The sequence below is a fragment of the Nylanderia fulva genome, unplaced genomic scaffold (genome assembly GCF_048542155.1).
Source record: "Nylanderia fulva isolate GAGA-0341 unplaced genomic scaffold, ASM4854215v1 Scaffold157, whole genome shotgun sequence".
Lineage (NCBI taxonomy): Eukaryota > Metazoa > Arthropoda > Insecta > Hymenoptera > Formicidae > Nylanderia > Nylanderia fulva.
In genome coordinates, this window is record NW_028189806.1 from 92,070 (window position 1) to 110,477 (window position 18,408).

The following is an 18,408-nucleotide window of genomic DNA, read 5'->3' on the forward strand; positions in this document are numbered from 1 at the left end:
CCATCATCAAGGATATTTCCGAGTAAGTTTGTCATTGCAGTATATTTCACCGTGATTGTCTAAGTATATTTTTATTTTTTCGGTATATTAATTTATATTAATAAGTTATTTTTTATGTGAAAGATCTTAATTGTGATTAGAATTGCTTACTTAAATTGATGAGTAGTCAAGATTCCGCCAAGTTGATGTGTTCACTATACAAAGTCACAGTATGATGTGTCGAGTTCAAACTGTGACTCCTATTATTATTATTATTTATTTATTAGATAATTCTTCTAGAATGTCAAAATATGACTCGTCAAGCATATCGGTATCTTTTTTTAGGTTTAGACCGTTTTTTTGTTCCTTTATATGGATCATTTCAGAAACATTTCTCTTCTGGAAATTAGATTCGGAATCTAAAATTTTTATGTCTTCCCAATTAAATGAGTGTTGGTAATTAAGAATATGTTCCGAGATGACCGAATGCTTTGACGAATCTAACTTTATATTATTTACATGTTCTTTAACTCTCGTTTTAAGTTGTCTTTTGGTTTGGCCAACATATGTCGCATCGCAATCGTGACATGAGATCTTATAAACAACATTGGAATTAGTTGAAAATTGATTTTTATCTTTATGAACTTTGATAAAACGATTGAGTTTATCAAGACAACGATAACCTATAGTCATTTCTGTTTTTTTGATAGTTGATGCGATTTTGTCAGAAATGCTATTCACATAAGGAATAACAAAGAAATTCTATTTTTCATTATCTCCATCTATTTTAGGAACCTTAGTAATATTATTATCATTAGTCAAGATATTTAGTTTGGAATTAATAAGATACTTAATTCTTTGATTAATAGCGGAGAAAATAAATTCTAAAGGATAACCGTTGTTACGTAAAATAGTTATGATTGAATTTATATTCTTATTATGGAATTCTGGATGTGAAAGAAGAAGAGCTCTATCTACCAAGTTATAAATAATGCCTTTTTTTTGGCAGAAAGGATGGTTAGAGTAATAGGAAAGAGTTCTTCCAGAAAATGTTTTTTTCTGAAACCAATCAACAAAAATGGTATTGTTGATTAATTTCAATGATACATCTAAGAAATTTAAACAACGGTTATCCTCATATTCCAATGTGAATTTGAGTCTGTCATGGTATTTGTTAAAAGAATCCACAATCAAATCAACCTTCTCCTCAGGAACTGTCATAATGATATCATCAACGTATCTATAATAAAATGGGATGTCGATATTAATCAAGTCAAGAACAGAATTTTTCAAATCTTCCATTATTAAGTCAGCTATTATGGGCGATAATGGTGATCCCATGGGGGTGCCGAAAATTTGTTTATAAATTATATTGTTAAATGTAAAATATGTAGATGACAGAACAAATTCTATACATTTTATAAATTGTTCTTTTGGAATTTTTGTCTGTGACTTAATATACTCCCATCTATTATTAACACTGTTAATCGCAAGGTTGATAGGTACATTAGTGAAGTTATCTCCCTCTTCATAACTCCCCATCATAACTCGTATTGCATGCGTACGAAAAAAACGGAAACTAATATATACAGAAAGTGTCGGTTCGATTTTCCTCGGCCAGTTACTGAGAATTTCGTTTTAAGAGACGTTATCACTTCGATAGTCGGTAGAAAAAATTTACGCAGTAAGAGCAGATTGTACGATCTTCCTCGCAAGGAGTCGGAAAGGTTTATAAATGATTATAATCCGTCTATCAAATTAGCCTGGGAGGGAAATATGGACATACAATTTATTAGAGAAAAATCAGAGTTTTTAAACTCATATTTAACAAAATACACGACAAAGTCGGAAAAATGCAATACAGACTTTGAAGTGAGAGATTCGAATAAGTCCTTGGCATCAAAACTGTGGAATTTTGCAATGTGTTCATTAAATAACAGAGAATGCGGTGCTTTAGAAGCTGCGGATACACTATTAGGGAATCCCTTGTACGGTACGAATAATGATACCATGGTCAAATGGATCGATGTTAATGAAGTGAAAAATAGAAAAGTTAAAACATTTAATGAAATTTAAGCTCTCGATGAAAATTCTACGAATATTTACTGTTCGTCACTCATCAATGATTACTATCCAAATAGACCTCAAGAATTAGAATCATTGAATTTGTACGATTTTGCCAGATTCTGGGAAATTACGAAACAGATGTCAAATAATGACGAAGTCAAGTGTTACAAACTGGCATCGGGTTTATTTTTAGAAAAACGAAAAAAGGGTTATTTAATTAACCATTATCGATTTAATATAAAAACTGAGCCCGAAAAATACTTTTACTCGCTGCTTCTTCTGTTCAAACCATGGAGAGATTTGAGTGAACTCAAAAGTACATTCGAGACTTACACGGATGCCTTTAAGAATTCAGAGTCTGTTTTAACGAAGGCAATGAAATATCACGAAAGGCTCGAAGAAATACAGAAAGCTTTTGAGAACGTTGCTGAATTAATCGAGAAGCGCGAAAATGATATGAAAACAGCAGACAGAGACAAATCCGATGACGATGAACTGGATTGTAATCCGATAGAAGCTGACGACGCGATGAAAGATTTGGAAGATTTTGGTAAGATTGACGACCCGATTGATTTATCGCAAATGATGTCGCAATTGAACAAAGACCAGAAAAGAGTCTTTGATGGAGTATGCCAAGTTTTACAAGATAAAAATCAGATTCTGCGACTGTACGTAAGTGGCGAGGGTGGTACAGGGAAAAGTTTTCTAATTGAAACGATTAAACATTGGATCAGAATAAATTTGGAAAAAACGACTGCCATATCTGCTCCCACGGGTATCGCAGCATTCAATATCGATGGCTTGACAATCCATAGAATGTTTCAACTACCGGTTAGTCATGAATCTACACCAAAATATACGCAATTGTCAGACATGGTCTTGAAAATTTTGAGAGACAAATTAAAGAATGTCGAATTATTTATAATCGAAGGAATTACATGTAACAATGCAATGATGGATTTAGGAACGACTGTATTCAGTGATGGTCAAGCCTATGTAGGTTTGTCACGAGTAAGTAAATTGGAAGGCCTACATTTGATAAATTTCAATCCAGCATCAGTTAAAGCAAACTCGAGAGCCATTGTAGAATATAATCGACTGAGATCTATATTCAAATCTGAACTGCCACAAATCAATCCGTCCAAGAAAAAGGTTGTGAAAATGTATTATCGTCGATGGGATATCCCTAATATCATTGATGATATGCAGAATTATGATTGTGAGGAACCAGAAAGTATAGTTACGTGGAAAATATATGGCCTTTGCAATAACGATGCTGTTTCGTGTTACGCTAATGTAATATTACAATGTGCGTTTCATTGCGTACGTATTAGGCAACAAATACTGAAAAATAAAGCATCGAATGCATTGATTGATGCTATCTGCGCGTATGGTGAACGTAAATATTGCAACATTCAAGCGGTTAGAAGATCTGTCGGAAAACGCTTCGAAGAACGAACACAACAAAATGTTTCGGAATTTTTTACGGCTCTAATGTCGACGTATTCCGACATCAATGATGTATTAAAACTCGAATTAAAGCACGTAACATGTTGCTCGAATGTCAAATGTAATTACAATGTAACTAAGCTGGAAAGCAGTAGTTTGTTAATATTACCTATACATTCGACATTAAAAAGGAAAAAAGGTGTCACTCTACAAAGTTTGATTAATGTAGAATTTTCTAAATGGGAAACGATAAACGGCAATTGTAACGAATGTAAGGGCACCGTGTTGAAAAAGAAAACCGTAATCGAATCAACTTTATCCGTCGTAGTAATACAGCTCAATTTATATACTTTTATAAACGGTGCTTCTAAAAAAATTATCAACAATCGAATGACCGCCGTGCCGACGAGTAATATCACGATTAATAAAAAAAAGTACAAGCTAATAAGCGCTATATTTCACGAAGGTGAAGAAATGAATCGTGGTCACTACACGTGTATGTTGAGAGCTGACACAAAATCGGAATGGTATTACTCTAATGATATGGAAGTGTTCAAGAAAAAATGGCCCAAAGGAGCACAAGGGGCATACATATTGTTCTTAGAACAGATTAAATAATGGCGCTGTATAAATGCTGCCGTAAACGCTACATTAAAACATCAACTGTTCTAGCGCTGTATAAAAGTTGCCGTAAGCGCCAAAATAAAATATCGGCTGCTCTGGCGCTTTATAAAAGCTGCTGTAAGCGCTGCATTAAAACGAGTGCAATAAGTTTCTAATTTGACTTAGGCTTCATGACATTTCAAAAAGTATCATCAAGAAAAAAATTATCAGACAGAAATATGTATGTCGTGTTAAAATCGGAGAGACGAAGAAAAATATATGGTTGCGTTCTCACGAGAATGGGCGATGGAGGGGCCTATTCTTTATTTTCAATATTCATACAAGAATATAAATTCATTCTGTTGCAATTGAAATAAATGTGCAATGTATCATTAAAAGTTATTACAATTATACAAACATTTACATATATGATTAAATAAAATATATATGTATACTATAATATAATTATATATTTTATATATGTACATATATACCATATATTTCAATTATTTTGAACTGTATTGCATAAATTGTTACTTATACAAAGTTATGTGATAAGAATCGAAAATACATATATTTGTGATACTTGAATTACTAGAAAGCTGCTCTATATATCTATACTTTAAAAAGTAACTGATATCCTAAAAAAATCATAAAAATAAAAAGGTCAGGCCATGTTCAAAAGAAGGTACTCAAAAATTTAAACGATCTAATAATAAATTATCACGAAAAGTAACTGATATGTTATTCAAGGTGCCAGTTCAAAGTGAACATACGTAAAGTGTATATTATCTAAATTTAGTAATAATATATTACCATGAAAAGTAACTGTGATATTTTATTCAAGGTGCAAGTTCACATTGAATATACATACATATAAGTAAAACTGATTACAATTTGATTCTAGAAAATAAGTGCGATATGTTATTCTTAGTGCACAAAATATAATAGTCGTTTATATAGATTTGATTTGAAATTCATACTAGCCCGTATAATGAAAAATAATTGCTCGTAATTCCAGAGTACCAATTTGTTAATGACTCAGAAAACTAACATGGCGGCCTGCTCTCAAAAAACTATGATGTTTCTTGATGTCCATTTAGAAATAATGTCGAAGCTCTTACAGAATAATTACTACAACATTTGAAATACGAAAAGTATTACATTAGAAGAAGATTAGATTAGAATAAGGATTCAACGTATTTTTAAAAGCTCTACACACACAACGAAGTGAATATACAAAACTATATACAAATACCTTTTTCTTCTGTGTTTCTGAAGAAAATTGTAAGTCAAATAAAACCTTGCACTTTGAGAACCATGTCACTTATTTTTCAGAGTCAAATTGATAAATTTTTTTTGTATATTTTAATGATATTTATTTCTCACTTGTATCTTGAATAATTAATATGTAATTTTTTATTGTATATTACGACAAATAATCAGTAAACTTTTAAGGCGTATAGCTTTATTGTAGTTGACCTGAGAACTGTACATTTATAAATTTTACTTAATATACACCCGTTTCGAGCAACAAGGCAAAGTTTTCTGATCAATAACTTACTCCCTGAAAATACGGTATAACACAAATCGGAAGTTGATACAAAAATTCGAAATTTTACTAAAGAAAGATTGGAGGTTTTTAATTTATACAATTTTCACAACTCTTATTTCAATTATTTATTCTACCCATCGAAAGTTTTTTGAGAGCAGGCCGCCATGTTATTTTTCTGAGTCATTAACAAATTGGTACTCTGGAATTACGAGCAATTATTTTTCATTGTACGGGCTAGTATGAATTTCAAATCAAATCTCTATAAACGACTATTATATTTTGTGCACTAAGAATAACATATCGCACTTATTTTCTAGAATCAAATTGTAATCAGTTTTACTTATATGTATGTATATTCAATGTGAACTTGCACCTTGAATAAAATATCACAGTTACTTTTCATGGTAATATATTATTACTAAATTTAGATAATATACACTTTACGTATGTTCACTTTGAACTGGCACCTTGAATAACATATCAGTTACTTTTCGTGATAATTTATTATTAGATCGTTTAAATTTTTGAGTACCTTCTTTTGAACATGGCCTGACCTTTTCATTTTTATGATTTTTTTAGGATCTTATTATCCGCAACGAAAGAATTTATAATTATGTGCCAATTGGGAACTCTACGTTTATTACAGACGAGTGTATATGATTCATTACTCTCTTTCTGAATTAATATTTTGGCGGTATCTCTGGTCATATGCGCGACGGACATTTTGGCGCGCTTTTTATTGCATGTATTATTATTACCGTTTAACTACGTACATACGCACTTTATTCAAATAAAAACTACTTAATATGTATTTCAGATTATACTTGCCTTATTTCTTTGATAGCTCTCCTTGTCCAATGCTAATATCTTCTGTAAAATGCTCACGGCTAATCGACGGCGCGTCTTGCACGGATCGCAGACGGGAACGGAAGAGGAGACGAGCACGGCGACGGTCCGCGGCGTCTGTGAGTCCCTAACAACGCTGGTACATAGCAACAATTGTTAGTTGTAATTAATAATACAATAGTAACTAACAATCGTTGCTATGTACCAGCGTTGTTAGGGACTCGCAGACGCCGCGGACCGTCGCCGTGCTCGTCTCCTCTTCCGTTCCCGTCTGCGATCCGTGCAAGACGCGCCGTCGATTAGCCGTGAGCATTTTACAGAAGATATTAGCATTGGACAAGGAGAGCTATTAAAGAAATAAGGCAAGTATAATCTGAAATACATATTAAGTAGTTTTTATTTGAATAAAGTGCGTATGTACGTAGTTAAACGGTAATAATAATACATGCAATAAAAAGCGCGCCAAAATGTCCGTCGCGCATATGACCAGAGATACCGCCAAAAAATTAATTCAGAAAGAGAGTAATGAATCATATACACTCGTCTGTAATAAACGTAGAGTTCCCAATTGGCACGTAATTATAAATTCTTTCGTTGCGGATAATGAGATGAATATAGAATATAGAGCCAATTTGCATGTATGAATGTTGTTTAGGACGTCGTCGCCGGCGATAAAGTCCGTCGCTGTTCGCTGTTCCGTTCCTCTGATGAACTGTAGACAACGAGAGCTGGCAAAAAATAAGGCATATAATCTGTAGTATTGAATAGTTTTTATTTGAGTGTGCATATTTACGTATATATAGTTAAACGTTATCCGGCGAGAAATAATTAATCGAATCGGCATCATGTATTGTAATATATATATTTATCCAGTCAAATATCACCCATTGAATTGACATATAATCGACGTCGAAATTATCGAAATTACATGTACTTCGATGTAATTGTGATGATTTCGACGTCGATTATATGTCAATTCGATGGATGATTTCTGACTGGGTAAATATTACAATACATGCAATTAATAATTCAGCTGTGATTATATTACTCGGACAATATACTATTAGACAAGGAGTGTTATAAAAAAAATTAAACAAGTAATCTGTAATCTTTAATAATTTTTATTTGACAGTTACACATACATACACAGTAAATATTATTTATATATATTGTAAATGTTAAATTTGATTAAATATTACTATACATGCAATCAATCGCTCCGAAACGCAAATGTCTGACGCTGTAAACTCGAAAAGAGAATGATAAATTTGACTTACACACTTTTCTGTATAATAAAAAACGTATAGAGTCCTCAATTCGCATATAATTGTAAAGAATTCCGTGTCGAATATAATGATGAATATACTAATTCGCATGAATGTTATTAGGATTATCGACCTTAAAGCTCGTCGCCGTGCGCTTTTCCTCCTAACTTCCCGTGGGCTGTAGATGCGTATAAGAAGATGTCGAATCAAGGCTTTGTCGTCGCAGAATTCCCGGATGGTATTCAAGTAATACCAAAAATTTGGTTGCAAAATAAAGATGAATGCAAATATCCCTCGCATTTTAAGACGGATATAAAAATCCGAAAAGCGGTAGAGAAATAGGAGATACCAAAGTTTGATTGGCCCGCATTAGAAGTTATAAGAATTTTTGGCGAATATTGTAAGTACTATATTTAAGTATAGGGTTTTACTGACTTTTATAAATATTTTACTTATTTATAATATTTAATGTTTATAATATTTTCAGCGTCCTTACAGAAGGCTTATGCGAAGGCAGAGAAAGCTTTATACACGTCAGATATGGACACGGAAAAGGAAGCAAAATATTACCGAAAACATAGAGCGAGAAAAATTTACTCTTCGTCGGAAAGCGAAGAAGAATCTGGTGTAAATTTGCCACCTGCTCCATGTCCTCCTGCAAAACGTAACGTTATAAGCATTTTCATTGCGCGCGCCCGCGTGTGTGTGTGTATATACATACACACACACGCATTCAATGTATATATATTTTCTTCATTAAATATATGTATGTATATATGTGTAAAACTCTCTTATATCTCTTATATTTAACATATTGTATTATATATTTTATACATACATTTACACATATATATTATACATATATTTTATTTTATTAATATATAATAATATATTGTTCTTATGATTCATGTAAAATTATATTATATTTAAATTTCTTTAACTTTTCTTTATATTATAGCTTGAATCACTTTGATGATGTCGCGTATTGGAATCGAAGTTTTCAAAACACGTGGTAAAGTATTTATGGCAAACACAAAGTCACCTTACATCGATTCTAATACGTTACATCATCACCGAAATTCAGTATAATTTCGAACGTCGGACCGTTAAGACGTGTTGATACTTTTATTTTTTCTTTTGTAATAAATAAAATTTAGAGTGGGTCCGATGCATCTGGGAAAATGCTAACGATAAATCGTAATCTTAATTTGAAATAAAATTTAGAGTGTTACAGTGAAATGAGAAGTTCATAAAATCCAGACTATATAAATTCTATCAAAATTAATTACTAAAATCTTGACACAGATCAACGACTCAACGATTCAGATGTATCTCGGATACAATGTAAAACTACATCCAATGTACGCTCTTCCGAAAAATCACAATCATCGCAAATTACAAACTCAAGCTCCCATTCATCATTTTTACAAGGTGAGCATTCGCAACATTACATAAAATTTCATATTTATAATTAATATTATTAAAGTTACACATATATATATATATGTATATATATATATTTAACTTTTATATACAATATTTAAAATAATACATACAATTTTGTTCTCTACAGCTTCGCCTATTAATGAAGATAGGAATGGAGATGATTTCGGTGCTTCATGTGAAACAGATGCTGAGGAACATATGCCGCGTACTATTATTGCTCCAAGAGAGAAAACTCGAGATGGCTTGATACATGCCCATGGTCGGTCAGACAATGAATATCCGCATAACAGCCCTATAATAAAAGGGAAAAATCGAATTAATTCGACACATAATCGGTATGACACCATCGATCCACCATTGACGCCATCGATCGGCTCGAGCATAATGGCATTGATGCGGGAAAAATTGGCCGAGCTACTAAGAATAAGTATACGTACAGAGAAATTGAAAAAGAAAAGGAAAATTTTAATAATCAATTTTCACACGCAGAAGGTCCAATTGGTAAGTAAAGCTGCGTTCGGGAACATCACGCGGATGCACACCGGCCGCTGAAAATTTATACTATGCGTTAGGCCTGTTCTACAATAGAGTCGTAAGCTGTAAGACATAAAAAATTGACCAATCACAGACGAATTAAAATAGAAGAAAAATCGACTGTGAATGGTCAATTTCTTACGTCTTACAGCTTACGACTCTATTGTAGAACAGGCCTAACGCATAGAATAGAGTTTTGGCGGCCGGTGTGCACTCGTGTGATGTTCCCGAACGCAGCTTAAATGTAATGCATGTGTGTGTGTGTGTGTGTGTGTGTGTGTGTGTAAATACGGTTAAAATACACAATTATGCACTCAATTATTATAAAAAAGGATTATTGAAAAGGTTATATTAAACAAAGTACTTAAAGTATTATTAAAGTGATTATTAAAAAATATTATCGTTAAATTATGCGCAATTTATATATATATATATATATATATATAAATATAAAATGCGCATAATTTAATAATATTTTTTAATAATCTTTTTACTGGTCCTTTTTATAATGTTTTTAATAATCATTCTTTTATATGATTTTATACATATCAATGTCCGCAGTATTGTGTATTTTAATCGTTTTCTCTCTCACACACACACACACACGTACGCACGCACGCACGCACGCACGCCCGCACACGCTCACGCACATGTTCACGCACACGTTCACACACCCGCGTGCGCGCGCGCGTGTAATTTAAATATTTTCAACACTTTACATTTATTCTTGTATATTTCTGGTTTATCGTTTGAAAGCAGCGTGTAATGCGACTAATTTATGTTTTATAAGCTATTCGTATATTTTATATACTATGCACATTTTATAACGTTTTTTTATTATATTTTTTATTATATGTTTTTGTATTTTTTTTTATATTATTATTATAAACGTTAACACATTTATTATATAAATTTATATGCTATTGATACATTACAATTACATATCATGTTAATTTTATAAATCAGTCGTATTACACGTTGCCTTCAAGAAAATAAATACTAATAATATTTGTAGTTGATCATTTAAAAAAATTAACGAGGGAAGTAGCATCAGTAAAATATGATGTGAGGCAAATACTGACCTTAGTAGACATCATAGTGGACAAAATTAATAAAGACACAGAATGTGAGAGAACACAAATTTCCTTTGAGGGCGCTGAAAACCGGTTTCCCTTGCAAACCGTAGCTCAGTTAGCGGAAGTTGAGGAGATCTTGAAAGCGTCAAATTCCCAACATAACACTGAAATAGTAAGTAAACGCATATAAATTTATATATATAAGATATAAATATTTTACCAATAAAATAATCAGACGCGAAATTATATTTTGATAATTGAACAAATACTGTAACTTACAATTACCATGAAGTTTTACAAGCTTTTATTGCATACATTTTATCGTTCAGATTATTAATAATTTAAAATTGTTATAAAAAAATGATTGGAAATATTGAGAATTTAAAAGAATTTTAAGGAATTATTTAATCTGATAATAATATATTATTTTACCTTTTTATTTTATAGCGCGGATATATCAAATCCATCGGAGGGACAAGTGTCGATGATGCCGTAAAGAGAACATTGTATAAAGTATTCTCCAATAAATTGGCGGAGAGATATAACTGGGAAGGCCGACGCGGAAAGGAACCACTGCAGAAACTGGAAGTGATGAAAGTTATTTTCAGTAAGTTTAAATATTAATTAAACGTAAAAATATGTGATTAAGTAATGCTTTCATATATATACACATAATGACAGATAAAAAAACTGCACACACACACACACACACACACACGCGCGCGCGCGCATGCAAACTCTCTCTCTCTCTCTCTCTCTCTCTCGCTCTTTCTCTCTGTGTTATTTTACAGGGTGTCACGGAAATTTGTTGACTATAATTAAAGGTCAGTTTTTAACGCACATAAGGAACAAAAAAATAAAAAAATCTTTTAACAGATGACATTTTGCATTTATATTTACATTTAAATAAAGATTGGAAATAATTTTATCACTACAAACAAACGTTTATTTTAAAATACTAATTTAATTATAACAGTTTCAGTAATTTATCATGACGCATTGTACTATATGCATGGTCCGTATTCAGAACGCTTTTAAAGATGTTAGCGTGCTTTTTTGTCATTCTATCTTTATTGTTCATTAAACGTGAAATAAGGATAGAATGACAAAAAAGCGCGCTAACATTTTTAAAAGCGCATTTCGAATACGGACAATATAGTACAATGCGCCCTTGATAAATTACTGAAATTAACTGTTATATACAGGGTGACCCATTTTAACTTAGGCAGCCAAATAACTCGAAAAATAAGCACACTACAAAAAAATGTTTAAAATCAAAATTTCGTCATTTCGAAGGGGACGTACAATGACGTTAACATCAGCCCCCTTACCTCTTCCTCTGGGCGGTGAGGGGGGGCAAGTTTGAAATCTTAAATGGAAACCTCTATTTTTATTGCATATTCGGAATCTTTGGCTAAAAACACATACAATTTGTCTGAAACATTTTTCTCGATTCATGATAGATGGCGCTGTAATCGACGAAATTCAATTTCTTCGATTTCTCTTACTGAGAACCCATGCTTACGATTCTGCAATACATTAACAATAAAAATACCACGTTTTCATTGTTAATACTCGAAATTAGTCTTAAAACAAACTTTTCATTATTTTTTATTACTCATTAATTACTTCTCAAGAAACTGCTTTTAGCGTAACCCAGGAACAACAACGTGGACGTAGCAGTTTTTTATTCCCTTCGGGGTGCTTGATTAACGTGAGTCCCCTCGCCTCTCACAATTCGGGGTGCTTGAACGTGTGGTAACCCAGCCAGTGAAGGCAAGGTCGAGTGGTAACCCAACCAGTTAAGGCAAGGTCAAGTAGTGACCCAGCCAGTAAAGGCAAGGTCGAGTGGTGACACAACCAGTTAAGGCAAGGTCAAGTAGTGACCCAGCCAGTGAAGGCAAGGTCGAGTGGTGACCTAACCAGTTAAGGCAAGGTCGAGTAGTGACCCAGCCAGTGAAGGCAAGGTCGAGTGGTAACCCAACCAGTTAAGGCAAGGTCAAGTAGTGACCCAGCCAGTAAAGGCAAGGTCGAGTGGTGACACAACCAGTTAAAGCAAGGTCGAGTAGTGACCCAGCCAGTGAAGGCAAGATTGCATTGTTATCAGCTCTCTCCGCATGAAGGAGATGCTCAAAGTGTGCACCATTATTTTCTAAAGATAACAGTAATCGACAGCGAAAGTTACGTTGTACATTTTCTAGCATTAAAGGAGTTATAGCTTTACAAGCTCTTCTTATTCTTTCCATCATATTCAATCTTGTCGTTGGAGCTTCACTATACACTGCATCTTTAACGTATCCCCATAAAAAGAAATCAAAGGGGTTCAAATCCGGTGATCTCGGAGGCCACAGAACTGGTCCACCTCGCCCTATCCACCGATTTGGGAACCTTTGATTCAAAAATATCCGTACAAGACGAGTATAATGAGCAGGAGCACCATCTTGTTGATACCATAAATTTAGTCTAACTGCAAGGGGAACATTCTCTAGGTATGCTGGCAAATCATTTTCGAGGAAGTCTAAATACATTGGACTATTAATTGGACGTTCAAAAAAATGAGGTCCAATGACTTGGCCATTGCAAATGCCTACCCATACATACAAACTCCAACGATGTTGATTAAGCACTTCACGATACCAATGTGGATTTTCTGGTGACCAATAGTGGCAATTATGCCTATTGAGACTACCATTGCTGATGAATGTTGCTTCATCACTGAAACAAATATTACTAAAAAAATCTGGATTCTGATCTAACATCTCAAGAGCCCATCTACAAAATTGTACTCTGAGTACGTAGTCGGCCTCACTTAATTCCTGTACCAGAGTAATATGATACGGATGGTAATTGACTGATCGTAACAATCTATGTGCCGTAGTTTGAGAGATTCCCAGTTCTCGTTCTATTTGACGGGTACTAATATGGGGATTTTGATGAACCATAGCCAAAACTGCGAGCAATCTAGGGTCATTATTATTATGAAGTCTATTCCTTCGCCTTTCGCGATGAATTGATTATTACGAGATCTCCTTTCAATGTTTATAATTTGTTGATCAGTAGGATGGCGGCAATTTGGGAATCGCTCCGCATAAGTACGGGCAGTAAGTCTGTAATTTCTACCACATTCACCAAAGGTTATAAGAATATCGACTACTTCTGTAGGCGTATAATTTGCCATTTTACCAGAATTTTATCAGAGTACAAATGTTAAAAAATACATAAACACTTGTGACTTTGGCACTAAATGGAGTGCGCACTGAGTGTGCACTCGCCGCAGGTAATTGGGCGTTTCTTGTGCGGTACTTTGGACCATTCAAGTTGCCTAAAGGGCAGGTTACGCTAAAAGCAGTTTCTTGAGAAGTAATTAATGAGTAATATAAAATAATGAGAAGTTTGTTTTAAGACTAATTTCGAGTATTAACAATAAAAACGTGGTATTTTTATTGTTAATGTATTGCAGAATCGTAAGCATGGGCTCTCAGTAAGAGAAATCGAAGAAATTGAATTTTGTCGATTACAGCGCCATCTATCATGAATCGAGAAAAATGTTTCAGACAAATTGTATGTGTTTTTAGCCAAAGATTCCGAATATGCAATAAAAAATAGAGGTTCCCATTTAAGATTTCAAACTTGCCCCCCCTCACCGCCCAGGGGGAGAGGTGAGGGGGCTGATGTTAACGTCATTGTACGTCCCCCTCGAAATGACGAAATTTTGATTGTAAACATTTTTTTGTAGTGTGCTTATTTTTCGAGTTATTTGGCTGCCTAAGTTAAAATGGGTCACCCTGTATATATATTTAATTAGCATTTTGAAATAAACGTTTGTTCGTAGTAATAAAATTATTTCCAATTATCTTTGTTTAAATGTAAATAAATGCAAAATGTCCTCTGTAAAAAAATTTTTTAATTTTTTTGTTTATTATGTGCGTTAAAAATTGACCGTTCTGAAACGTGCAGTTCTGAATACAGGCCTATATGTATACCTATATATATAGCTGTTATTTTTAAATACACGTAGGGAGCAGAAAAATTAAAATATCTTTAAATAGAGGACATTCAGCAGTTTTATTTTCACATAGAGTAAAGACATTCTTATCATTTATAATAAAGTTTTTTTTTAATGACATATTTAAAGTGCATCATTAAAACATCATTGAAACAAAAATCATATCTCTTGCGGAAACTATAAATAATTTTACGTAACTTTACGTCTCTTTTGAGATGCCATTCATTGCTTTTAATTCTCACAGCTCTGATCAATTTTCTTTATTATCTTGAACCATCTTTTATAAATCGTTTATTAAATAATAAGTATATTTCCGATATTTGTCTTTACTCTATGTATAAATAAAAATGCCTCTCTTAGAAAATATTTTATTTTTACTGCTTCCTCTCTATGTGCATTTGAAAATGACAGCTGTTTATTTTCAGCAATTTTCCATTCGACACCACGTAGATATTCGTAATTGTTTATTATTTTAATCAAATTTAAAAAGTTTTCGATGAATCAATTTATGTGAATAAAATTTTGTGTACTTTTAATCTTTTTGCATTATAAAACTAAAAAAGCAAAATTATTCAAATATAATTGATGCACTCTCTATCTCAATGAATATAAAATAAGAAAGTTAAAACAAAGAAAATGTTTACAGGATCCATACTTCACAATATCCCGGATTCCGACCAGAGAAAAATACAACGACGAGTTATGGAGTGGTTCCGACATTCCAAGGCGAGGCATGAAAATGAGGAGAAGCGGATGAATAGACGCGAAGGTAATGCTTTGTCTAATTTCTTGGAGAACTGCAGTGAATAGAGAAATGAAAAGTTATTAATAATGTCAATGAAAACACAGTTCTCTAATATTGTACTTTAGAATTCCAGTAAAGATAAAGTAAAGCCTGAGACACAATGCGAGGCAATAGCGATAGAAATAGCACAGCACAAATTTCAACCTATAAGAAACCACGTACCAATGGAATGTGGTTTCTTATAGGTTGAAATTTGTGCTATGTTATTCCTATCGCTATTGCCTCGCATTGTGTCTCAGGCTTAACGGTAACGTAACATTTTTGGGAACTTTCCAGCAGGTAACACAGGCGACACCAGTGTCCATTAGTGTGAGAGAGAACGTATCAGTGTGTCTCACTTACACTAGTGAACATTGTGTTACACTGTGTCTTGCCGGAAAGCTCCTATTAATATTATAATTTCTCACTTAACAAGATAACTGCAACGTAATTGCAATGTAGCATGCCTTATATATGAAAAATTATAATATTAATGTTACACATTATACTGTTACTTAATGTTTATATGTATTTTAGATGTATACTCATCTTTGACGCTCACTGTATATTAACACTACATTTGATCCTTCCACAAGACCGTAAATTACGTCACATATTGTACATACGCCACATACCACTGTTAAGCTCCTGTCGCAAGACTACAAAGATCGACTCAACTGTCGATCGCGACTACCGACTCTTATCGGACTTATAGGACTTATCTGACCTATAGGACGTATAGGATTTGGTACGCGTATCAAGTGCTCGGTGTAAACAAAGCCTTTAAAAGCGAGCTTTGAGCAACACGCAACCATAAGGGCGGGGAGGGGGGGGGGAGATGCGTGTTGCTCGAAGCTTAATTCTTTCTGACATCACTGGCGCAAACGCTTCGCTTTTACGAGCGAGATGACTACGAGTGCTTTCTATTTAGCAACACAAGTCGACACAAGCATCATTCTGTCTTTTTTCAACAACAGTGAACAACAAAGATAGAATGATACTTGTGTCGACTTGTGTCGCTAAATGGAAAGCACCCTACGTTTACACGTCACCCTTAAACGTTTGTATTAATAATAATATCGATGTTATAATTGCGGCGTAAATCGGATCGTATAAACGTAGTCATAAATTGCGCGCTTTCATACAAGTCAACGCGTCAACATTAGCAAGAAGAGGGGCAATGTAATTATATTCTCTCTTCGTCTATATTGGAAATTGTGTGACAAAAAAAAATATAATTCCAGTGCCCCTTTCCTGCAATAAATTTTATCTACTTTTAATATTGCGTTTGTACTTTTTTTTATCACCCATCTGATGTTTTATATTATACGTGTATATCACACATACTTTTATATTTCAGCAATGTAGCGAGATCGCAGAGACTGGACCGATGAAGACCGATGAAGCCAGTGATATGCGCGGACGAAGCCTTTCCCTGTTAGAATTGTTCCAGGACCTCAATTGTTAAAATCGAAAAATTTTCCTATGCGAAAGACGCTACGCGATTCTTCAGATTGGTATATATTTTTAAATTTAAAAGTATATACCAATCACACACACACACACACACACACACACACAGACACAGACACACACAGCACACACGCACGCACACGCACACGCACACGCACAGACACACACACACACACACACACACACACACACACACACACACACACACGCACGCACGCACACACACACACGCACACACACACGCACACGCACGCACGCACGCAATATTCGTACAGCGTCACCTTTGCATATGAAAATTTTTCATATGAGAATAAGCGTTCATGTTTGTCAGTAGTTTAATTACAATTAGCATTACTATACACATAATTGTATCTATATATATATTGTTTTATCGACCTACTTTGTCTAATTATAAGGTCCTCGCGTTACTCGGGTAAAATATATATATGTATAATCTGGAAAGATTTTTTTCGTAGAAACCGAAAATGGAGCGAGAAAATTTTTCGTATGCGAAAATGATGCTGCGCGATCCCTCTGATTGGTATATATTTTTAACTGTGTAAAAGTATATACCAATCTCACATACACACATACACGCACGCACGCACACGCACACACACACACACACACAATTTTCGTTCAGCGTCATCTTCGCATACGAAAATTTTTCATAAGAGAATAAGCGTTCATGTTTGTCATTATTACAATTAGCATTACTATACAAATATTTGTATCTATATATTATTTTATTGACCTAATTTGTCTAATTATAAGATATATGTCCTCGCGTTACTCATCGGAAAAAAAATATATATATGTATAATCTGGGAACATTGTTTTTGTATTGAGACCAAAAATGAAGCGAGAAAAGTCTTCCTTTTGTAAATTCGGTATGTTATCTTTCTTTGTCATTCTAGGAGTTATGTAATAAAGGTCGCAAAAAAATGTATATATATATTGAAAATACACTTGTAGTAATTTTATATTAACATATTGTATTATAAATGGAAAATTTCACAAACCTAGCAGGCCCATACATGTTCCGCAGAGACAACAAGAGGCAGTTGATGCTGTTCATCTAGCTGTAACAGAAAATCCTCATACAAGCACCAGAGCGACTGCCAAAGATTTGCATATGAACCATATTACCGTCCACAAAATTATAAAACATTCTTTGCATATGCATCCCTTTAAACGACATACAACACAAAGACTTACAGCTCGTGATATGGGACGACGTTTAAATTGGTGCGAATGGATTGTTGAACAGGTAAGTTCGTTTAAAAATGCATTTTTTGTTCTTTCGTTGCAACAACATTAACGAC

General features: G+C 33.7%; 1 protein-coding gene across 1 annotated transcript; it reads left to right on the forward strand.

The window, feature by feature from the left end:
- Positions 1 to 7,962: 7,962 nt before the first annotated feature.
- On the forward strand, positions 7,963 to 17,200 carry LOC114934020 (uncharacterized). Its single transcript, XM_085480682.1, has 8 exons — positions 7,963 to 8,002; positions 8,252 to 8,391; positions 9,070 to 9,195; positions 9,552 to 9,711; positions 10,760 to 10,992; positions 11,268 to 11,427; positions 15,473 to 15,595; positions 16,971 to 17,200. The coding sequence occupies exons 1-8, from the start codon at positions 7,963 to 7,965 to the stop codon at positions 16,976 to 16,978; spliced, it is 990 nt and encodes a 329-aa protein (XP_085336808.1). The 3' UTR covers positions 16,979 to 17,200.
- Positions 17,201 to 18,408: the final 1,208 nt, after the last annotated feature.

Bases quoted from the DNA above. Each gene is read 5' to 3' on its own strand.
- LOC114934020 (XM_085480682.1), top strand. From the start codon at position 7,963: ATGTCGAATCAAGGCTTTGTCGTCGCAGAATTCCCGGATG. The intron at 9,196-9,551 runs GTGAGCATTCGC...TAATCGGTATGA, and splicing joins CCATTCATCATTTTTACAAG to CACCATCGATCCACCATTGA. The intron at 10,993-11,267 runs GTAAGTAAACGC...TTTATTTTATAG, and splicing joins CCCAACATAACACTGAAATA to CGCGGATATATCAAATCCAT.